The 9,146-nt window shown below is 42.0% G+C and overlaps 2 protein-coding genes across 2 annotated transcripts; one reads left to right on the forward strand and one right to left on the reverse strand.

Annotated features, from left to right (window-relative positions):
• On the forward strand, window positions 1–4,486 carry sil1 (SIL1 nucleotide exchange factor). Its single transcript, XM_045226094.1, has 9 exons — window positions 1–336; window positions 484–622; window positions 1,228–1,336; window positions 1,482–1,593; window positions 1,751–1,933; window positions 2,652–2,773; window positions 2,901–2,997; window positions 3,193–3,357; window positions 3,436–4,486. The coding sequence occupies exons 1-9, from the start codon at window positions 232–234 to the stop codon at window positions 3,796–3,798; spliced, it is 1,395 nt and encodes a 464-aa protein (XP_045082029.1). The 5' UTR covers window positions 1–231; the 3' UTR covers window positions 3,799–4,486.
• A 705-nt stretch (window positions 4,487–5,191) lies between these two features.
• si:ch211-195b11.3 (uncharacterized protein LOC100334344 homolog) lies at window positions 5,192–8,491 on the reverse strand. The gene is made up of 4 exons (XM_045226109.1): window positions 8,384–8,491; window positions 7,502–7,542; window positions 7,290–7,399; window positions 5,192–5,363 (listed from the first exon to the last, which is right to left on the reverse strand). Exons 1-4 carry the CDS (start codon window positions 8,430–8,432, stop codon window positions 5,312–5,314), a joined length of 252 nt encoding a protein of 83 aa, XP_045082044.1. The 5' UTR covers window positions 8,433–8,491; the 3' UTR covers window positions 5,192–5,311.
• Window positions 8,492–9,146: the final 655 nt, after the last annotated feature.

Raw genomic sequence — 9,146 nt, forward strand, 5'->3', positions numbered from 1 at the left:
TTTTAAATATGATTGGCTCCCGGTCGTGATGACAAATACGGTGGGTGTGGTCTAATTTCTGACAAGTATCAACGTTACACGTCCATGCTTCAATCTGAAATGGTGCGGTCGGGTAAATAAATAGTGCAGTGCGTCGTAGCTTACTTTAATTGTATTTGTTACCCTTTAGTGTTATGATATCGATATTGTCACCATCAGTATATTAGTTGTGTTAGCTATACTACAGCCAGTATGTTGACCGGATGCCTGAGAAAAGGAAGTAAATCCACCAGGCTGAAGATAGCACTCATGCTCTTAGTATTGAGTTGTCAATTCGTCCATGTTCTCAGCGAAAAAGTGAGTAATGAATGAGATAATGATTTACCTATACTAATTGTTATACTACTGTATAAATATATTGTTAAACAGTTTGTGTGTAGCCTAGCTGAGTTTGATGAGAGTCTGTAGCCTACACGAGTCTGATACAATCCCCTGGCCCTGTAGTCTTCCTCTGCTCTGACTGTTGTGGAGAGTACTGAGACCAGCCTGGATGATGAGGATGCCCACCACATGGAGGAAGAGGGAGATCCTGAGGATTTGGAGGTGTTCCATCCCACGGATCAGTGGCAGACTCTCAAACCAGGTAATTGTTTTGTTAAAGTAGAAATGCACAGGTGTCTCATGAAGTACACATAGTAGTAATACATGTATTTTTAGTTGTATTTTATTAAGATCCCATTAGCTAGTGCTAAAGCAGCAGCTACTCTTCCTGGGGTCCACACAAAACATGACCTGACATAATACAGAACATTAATAGACAAGTACAGCACAAAGACAGAACTACATACATTTAAAATAAGAATACACCCGTTTATACATTTATGCCTTAGCATTCCATGCATCATGTACTCAGTATAACAGCAAGCCATTTATTTTCCCATATATTGCAGTCCTTTGCTCTACTGTTACAATTGCTTTGTCTAAGCAGGTCCTGATATCCTAATCTCACAGCACCAGTTGTTCTGTAAACACCAGAGAGAATCTCACAACATCATTACATTTGACATTTTATGAACCATCCGTGTCCTTGGTTCTTCCGTTGGCGTCAATAATAACAATATGAATAATCATGTGATTCATAGATGCCACAGAATGCAAGTGCAACACACGGAAACAAGAAACGGCATGGAGTATTAATGTATATGGCAGAATCAAAAGTATTCACTGTACAATATTGACATCACTCAGGCCAGGCGGTCCCAAGGGGCTCTCACGTAAGGCTAAACCTCCAGACAGGACAGAGGGAGGTCAAACTTGGGGAACACCAGATTCTCAAAGACCAGATAGATGGACAAAGGTAGGGATCCTGTTGAAATGTTTCTGTCAGTTGTATGAAACACCATAGATTTTTTTTGCCATGTAGCTATTGTACAGTAGAGGGCCATACTACGTTTGCTAGAGATTACATCAGACTCACCACAGATGTTTTCTCTGTGATTCAGACAGGGGAAGGAGAACACACCAGGCCCATCCTTCAGTGCTGAGGAGCTGAAGAAGGCTCTGAAAAATATAAAAGAAGGAGTGGATCCTGAAACTAGTGACAAAGAAGAGAAGGTACGGCCTGATTTGATGTGTCTGTAGTCTCTTTTCACGGTGGAGACAAGCGGCTGTGTAAAGAGACGAATGCCTCTGTGATACCATCTATCTTTGATTTCCCTCTCGGTCTGCAAACTATTCGTTATGGTTCTAGTGTGTTTCCCTGTGTGTTTAGGAGGCTCTCAGGGCCCAGTTTCGTCCCATGGAGGAGCTGAAAAGAGACATGGCCAAGCTGGACATGCTGATGGAGTCAGACTTCCAGGTTATGAGCAGACTGGTGTCCCAATTCAATTGCTCAAATGCCACTGTGGAGGAGAAGATGAAAGCTCTACATGACATAGAGTACCTTGTTCATCAGGTGAGCCCCCCCAGACTACAGTTAGGGAGTCAATTATGTACTAATGAGGTGGGAGGCAAGGAGATACTAATGAGGTGGGAGGCAAGGAGATACTAATGAGGTGGGAGGCAAGGAGATACTAATGAGGTGGGAGGCAAGGAGATACTAATGAGGTGGGAGGCAAGGAGATACTAATGAGGTGGGAGGCAAGGAGATACTAATGAGGTGGGAGGCAAGGAGATACTAATGAGGTGGGAGGCAATGAGATACTAATGAGGTGGGAGGCAATGATACAGTGCATTCGGAATGTATTCAAGAAGACTCAAGGCTGTAATCGCTGCCAAAGGTGTTTCAACAAAGTACTGAGTAAAGGGTCTGAATACTTATGTAAATAAGGTATTTCTGTTTTTTATTTTGAATATTTTCAAAAATGTCTAAAAATCTGTTTTCGCTCTTTGTCATTATGGGGTGTTGTGTGTAGATTGAGGACAAACAATAATTTAATTCATTTTAGAATAAGGCTATAACGTAACAAAATGTGGAAAAAGGGAAGTGGTCTGAATAGTTTCCGAATGCACTGTATACTAATGAGATGGGAGACAATGATATACTAATGGTTGGGGAATATAAATGGTTGAGACAATGAAAGAGATACATCGATTTTTTTTTAAATGTTAACCTTTTCATTTGATTGTAGAAATAACATTATAATTAGTTTCCTTGTTATCTGTGTTGTCAGGTGGACAATGCACAGAACCTGGCATCTAGGGGAGGATTGAAGCTTGTGGTTGATGCTTTGAACAGCACAGACTATCGCCTTCAGGAGAGTGCTGCTTTCGTCTTGGGGTCAGCTCTGTCAAGGTATAGCAGTCTCCATTAACCCATACGAACAGTCTAATTGTAAATACCAGCCAAAAGACAGAATGTTTTTGTTTGTATTTGTGTGTGTGTGTGTCAGTAACATTGTCATTCATTATATTCTTTCTAGTAACCCGGTAGTGCAGGTGGAGGCATTTGAAAGTGGTACCCTACAGAAGCTGTTAATGTTACTCGCCACTCCACGACCCATGTCTGTTAAAAAGAAGGCAAGTCTTGTTCCCAGTTCCCACATAACCAAATCCATTCATTAGTACTCTGATTCTACAATCAGTCCAGTATATGTAGCAGAGTTTATAATCCAGTAGGAGACCCTCTTTCAATTTGCTCCGATTTGATAATAACTTGGAAATCATAATTCTCTTCCTGGCACTTTACTGATGCTAATGTTTGTCTGTATACAGGCGTTGTTTGCTGTGGCCTCTTTGCTACGTCACTTCCCCTTTGCCCAAAGCCACTTCCTGAAGCTGGGTGGGCTGCAGGTGTTGGGGGATATTTTCCGAGCTTCCGGAGGCGGGGCTGTCCGTGTGCGGATTGTAACCATAATCTATGACATGATCAATGAAAAGGTGAGGGGTGCTCTTTAAATAATTGCAAAGCTAATCATGTGAAATCAAATTATGTGAATAGCACATTCTCTATTCTAGGAGCTGATCTCTCAGACTGGACTTGACCCCATTCCAGATGCTTCTCACAACGAGCGTTTGCGGCAGTACGCACAGGTCTCCCTCCAGCCACTGTTGGCAGAGCAGGGCTGGTGCAGCCTGGTGCCTGAACTGTTGGCCTCCCCAGAGCACGACTGGAAGGAGAAGGCCCTGAGAACTATCCTGGCCATGATGCCTCACTGCCAGACTCAATATCGGCAGGACAATGCCCTGTCTTCCTCCCTCAGCGCCCTACAGGAGCAGTACCAGGAGCTGGTGCTCACAGAGCAGGTCCTCGGAGACGAGGATGGATACTTTGGGGAGATCCTGGCCCTGTTGGAGACAGTGGTGCTGAAACTGAAGTGAGCATAGGGCTGGGTGAAAAAACCCATCAAAGGACAATAAAAACAAGTCTGCAGTTCTGTAATGTAACATTTTTATTTTGAGGCTGTGTGATATGATCACACATCTGCAAATCACAAGGTTGCCTTTTAGTTGCTGCCTCAAGAGGGCTTAGCCTTCCTTACACCTTTTTTCTACATCTGTGATGCATCATGCTTTGGCTTGTCTCAAAATAAGGCTCTCCAGTCTTCCCTGAGGAATACATTTAGCTGGGCTAAAGGACATTATTTTCCCTTATGACATTTGTGTTTCTTATTGCCCACTAATGTGAGACTGGTGCCCATGTGGGTGGCGGGTAGAGCATTGGGTCAGTAACTGAAAGGTTACTAGTTCTAATCCCGAGCTGACTAGGTAAAAAAGCTGCCGATCTGATCTGCCCATGAGCAAGGCACTTAACCCTAAATGCTCCAGGTTTGGCTGATCCCATGCCGTGACCCCACTCTCTGAAGGTGTCTCAGGGGGAGTGGGATATGCAACAAAAACATCCATTTCACACCACACACTTTTACATGTGTGAAACGGGACAAATAGAAGCACCCCTTATTTGACCTGCTGTTAACAGTAATGAAATCAGAACTATATTGAACAAAAATATAAACGCAACAATTTCTACGATTTTCCTGAGTTACAGTTCATATAAGGAAATCAGTCAATTGAAATCAATTCATTAGGCCCTAATCTATGGATTTCACATGACTGGGCAGGGGCGCAGCCATGGGTGGGCCTGGGAGGGCATAGGCCCACCCGTTTGGGAGCCAGGCTCATCCACTGGGGTGCCAGGCCCAGCCAATCAGAATACGTTTTCCCCCACTTTATTACAGACAGAAATACTTATGTGGAGTTCCTGGGCTGGCGTAGTTACACGTGGTCTGCGGTTGTGAGGCCGTTTGGATATACTGCCAAATTCTCTAAAACGACGTTGTGGTAGAGAAATTAACATTACATTCTCTGGCAACAGCTCTGGTGGACGTTCTTGCAGTCAGCATGCCAACTGCACGCTCCCTCAACTTGAGACATCTGTGGCATTGTGTTGTGACAATTGCAGATTTTAGTGGCCTTTTATTGTTCCCAGCACAAGGTGCACCTGTGTAATGATCATGCTGTTTAATCAGCTTCTTGACATGCCACACCTGTCAGGTGGATGGATTATCTTGGTAAAGGAGAAATGCTAACTAAGAGGGATGTATAGAAATGTGTGCGCAAAATTTGAGAGAAATAAGCTTTTTGTGCGTATTTCTGGGATCTTTTATTTCAGCTCATGAAACATGGGACCAACACTTTACATGTTGTGTTTATATTTTTGTTCAGTATACTTCCATAAAATTCTATTAGCTTTCATAAGAGAAGAGACTAAATGTTCATGCTTCATAATTTTATTAGTCTACAGTTTACTACAGATTTAGAAAGCTGGTGTCCTGTGATACTCCTCCTTACTCTGGATAATTCTGGCAGGAGAGGTGTCCAGAGAGACTTCTTGTTATGCCTCACACACTCCTCCATGCTTGACCAGGACTTGCTTGTGTTTAAGCCTGTGAAAAAGAGATTGTGTTCTGTTAATGACTTGAAATGGAAGGTTCAAATGTGGCACCTTCAATTCAAAAGTGCATGATTGAATGTAAAATGCTAAACAGAAACCTCAAGGATTGTTGAGTATAATATTGAGTCTACTTCTCTCAAATACACACTTTATTCTAATGATTTAATATTGCAGATCGATTGTAGCTTCCATCAATGTAATTGTGTGCTTCATTTCCAATCACCCATATATACACTACCACTCAAAAGTTTGGGGTCACTTATAAATGTCCTTGTTTCCGAAAGAAAAGCAAATTTTTTGTCCATTAAAATAACATCAAATTGATCAGAAATGCAGTGTAGACATCGTTAATGTTGTAAATGGCTATTGTATTTGGAAACTGCAGATTTTTAATGGAATATCTACATAGGCGTAGAGGCTCATTATCAGCAACCATCAGTCCTGTGTTCCAATGGCACGTTGTGTTTGCTAATCCAAGTTTATCATTTTAAAAGGCTAATTGATCATTAGAAAACCCTTTTGCAATTATGTTAGCACAGCTGAAAACTGTTGTGCTGATTTAAAGAAGCAATAAAACTGGCCTTCATGAGACTAGTTAAGTATCTGGAGCATCAGCAATTGTGGGTTTGATTACAGAATCAAAATGGTCAGAAACAAATAACTTTCTTCTAAACTCGTCAGTCTATTCTTGTTCTGAGAAATGAAGGCTATTCCATGCGAGAAATTGCCAAGAAACTGAAGATCTCGTACAACGCTGTGTACTACTCCCTTCACAGAACAGCGCAAACTGGCTCTAACCAGAATAGAAAGAGGTGTGGGAGGCCCCGGTGCACAACTGAGCAAGAGGACAAATACATTAGTGTCTTTTTTGAGAAACAGGCGCCTCACAGGTCCTCAACTGGCAGCTTCATTAAATAGTACCCACAAACACCAGTCTCAACGTCAACAGTGAAGAGGCGACTCCGGGAAGCTGCCTGTTGAGGACCTGTGAGGCGTCTGTTTCTCAAACTAGACACTAATGTATTTGTCCTCTTGCTCAGTTGTGCACCGGGGCCTCCCACTCCTCTTTCAATTCTTTTTTTTTTTGTAGTCATTTAGCATATATATTCCTTTATTATTTTCTGCCACCCCTTCCCTAATGAGAGTAAACTAATGAACAACACTTAGGCTTCTACTTCCAGCTTAAACATACTATATAGATTTTACAGACACAATCAATTTTACAGTAGTTATCTTTTGTTTGTTTTTACTCCTATCCTTCCGCTCCCCTCAACCCCTCCCATCTATTTTTGAAGACCATCCAGTTTGATTTCTATTTGAAATGTCTTAACTAATGTCTAAGTTATTTGTTTACTGTTAAGTGTGGTTGATAAGAATAAATGTATCGGGTAAAAGGCATGATCTGCCTTTAACTGAAAAATGTTTTAATCTTTAACAAACCCTACTACATTTCTAGCCAGTCAATAGGTAAGATACGTGCATTGTGCGTCAGTGGCACGTCCCTTTCCTGATAGTGCAACTGTTTCTAGAACATGGTCACGAAAAGTTACCTCACCGAAACTGGGGTAAGGTTGGGAGGTCAGTATCATTGATTCTAGGTGCATCAAGCACCTGCTTCATCATCTGATTTTCTCAGACTTCTGGTTAATTTTTTCTTATTGACGTATTGCCTAACCTTTCTGTTTTGTCTGGCACCACCTTGCCAGTGTTTCCTAGTGATTGATGCTGTCTGAGGCCATTTCAATCATCTATATTCTATAGGGAATAATTCTGAAACGTTATTTACAGCAGGTAAATAACCTCACCCTTGTGCTTTATACTTACATTACAGCCCATAGTAGGATAGGTATAATAGGAATAATACTCTCTCAGAAACCATATTTACACAAGGTAAATAACCCATGTGTTTTATACTTACTTGTTCTCTTTACACAGCACACACTCAGTGGTGTAAGTGTTGCCATCGCTCCCACACACAGGATCAAACTCTCTGGAGCACATGCCGCTTTCATACACCTCACACTGAGGCTATTGTAAGCAGGGGAAGAGCAGTCCTTACTATTATAGTTATTTTGACATACATCCTCATAGAAAGTATTGTAAAGGCCTTGTTTCAATAGAATAACTCACCTCTCTGGGCTGTGGGGGTCTTTCTTCATCCATGGCAAAAACTGTACAAAACATAAAGAAAGAAAAGGGTATTAACTTTTTCCTTGATGTGATTCACAATATTCTGTGTGGGGAAAAAGGTTGACTGAATGTTGCTCAACAACTGTCTGAAAAGTATGCCTTCTTTTATTATTGGTCTTTGAAACAAGATCACATTCCACTTCTTTAAATACCTTATTGTTTTCCAGATGAGCTCTTGACTAGAGAGAATATCACCTAGACAAATGACTGTTCCTTGTTGAACTTCCTCAATGTTTTATCTTTAGCTCTATGATGACACAGCCAGTGAGATACATGCCAGTAACCCCAATGTCAAGGTATCTATCTTGGAAATAACTTTTATCTTGGGATTAATGGCATGGGGTCTGAGACTGTTGTCCATATTCTCACCAGTGTCCTGTGACATACATATAATTAGGAATTACAATAATTATTCATAGGAATTTAATAGGATCTTGGCTCCCCACACAAAGCTCTCCCACAGTCAGCTTCATAGAAATGCCTGAGTAGACAAAAGGATATCACCTGACATTATTTTCTTGGTGCTGCTCTGACTTTCCCTTTGTGTGGGCTCTTACAACTGGGTATTGTATCCTAAACAATGTATCCGTCACCACTTCCTTATAGGCTACTCTTCATTCTTACATTCAGTCAAAAGCTTGTAACCAATTGAACTAGCATCGTTAACAATGAAGAGTTGTCTGATTATTCTCAAAACCTCATTGATCTAAGTTCAGAATAAGGTGAAATGTTCAATGTTAAAAATATCAAGCAATATTTGTACATGTATGTCAAAACAGCTCGTAAGTGCTGTTGCCAGTTGGTTATGGTAATAGTACTCACCAGAGAGAGAGAGGAGCACGATAGCACAGAGCAGTATTGTCAGCTTCATGGTCTCTGTGAAGGTATGGCTTGGCGCTTGTGAGTCTGCAGGTTCGTGTTTCCCTTGCCATCTAGCCTGCCTTTTTATATGGGGCTTTTGGGGCTTGACCTGTCAGTCAAATACCACTCCTCCCACCTCTCCATCTCTCCTCCGAGCTGGTTTGTTTGTTATTGCCACTGAGTTTTTGTCACATAGCAGTGTGTTGGCCAGCAGGGGCCAATGGTGATGTGTTCCAATGTATTCTGTTGCTTCCTGACTGCATGGTCATCATGACTAACACAGATCTGGATCATTTACATTTACGTCATTTAGCAGACGCTCTTATCCAGAGCGACTTACAAATTGGTACATTCAACTTAGGATAGCCAGTAGGACAACCACCCTATTTTTGTTTTTTATGGGGGGGGGGGTAGAAGGATTACTTTTATACTATTCCTGGTATTCCTTAAAGAGGTAGGGTTTCAAGTGTCTCCGGAAGGTGGTCAGTGACTCCGCTGTCCTGGCGTCATGGGGGAGCTTGTTCCACCATTGGGGTGCCAGAGCAGCGAAAAGTTTTGACTGGGCTGAGCGGGAACTGTGCTTCCGTAGAGGTAGGGGGGCTAGCAGGCCAGAGGTGGATGAACGTAGTGCCCTCGTTTGGGTGTAGGGTCTGATCAGAGCCTGAAGGTAAGGAGGTGCCGTTCCCCTCACAGCTCCATAGGCAAGCACTATGGTTTTGTAGTT

Source organism: Coregonus clupeaformis, chromosome 2, assembly GCF_020615455.1.
Source record: "Coregonus clupeaformis isolate EN_2021a chromosome 2, ASM2061545v1, whole genome shotgun sequence".
NCBI lineage: Eukaryota > Metazoa > Chordata > Actinopteri > Salmoniformes > Salmonidae > Coregonus > Coregonus clupeaformis.

What these genes read in the sequence shown, in the direction of transcription:
- si:ch211-195b11.3 (XM_045226109.1), bottom strand. Translation starts at nt 8,432, where the DNA reads ATGAAGCTGACAATACTGCTCTGTGCTATCGTGCTCCTCTCTCTCTCT. An exon ending in GACCCCCACAGCCCAGAGAG is followed by an intron (nt 7,400 to 7,501) that starts GTGAGTTATTCT and finishes TGCTTACAATAG; the next exon opens with CCTCAGTGTGAGGTGTATGA. An exon ending in GTGCTGTGTAAAGAGAACAA is followed by an intron (nt 5,364 to 7,289) that starts GTAAGTATAAAA and finishes TCTTTTTCACAG; the next exon opens with GCTTAAACACAAGCAAGTCC.
- sil1 (XM_045226094.1), top strand. Translation starts at nt 232, where the DNA reads ATGTTGACCGGATGCCTGAGAAAAGGAAGTAAATCCACCAGGCTGAAG. An exon ending in CTAGTGACAAAGAAGAGAAG is followed by an intron (nt 1,594 to 1,750) that starts GTACGGCCTGAT and finishes CTGTGTGTTTAG; the next exon opens with GAGGCTCTCAGGGCCCAGTT. An exon ending in ATGACATGATCAATGAAAAG is followed by an intron (nt 3,358 to 3,435) that starts GTGAGGGGTGCT and finishes TCTCTATTCTAG; the next exon opens with GAGCTGATCTCTCAGACTGG.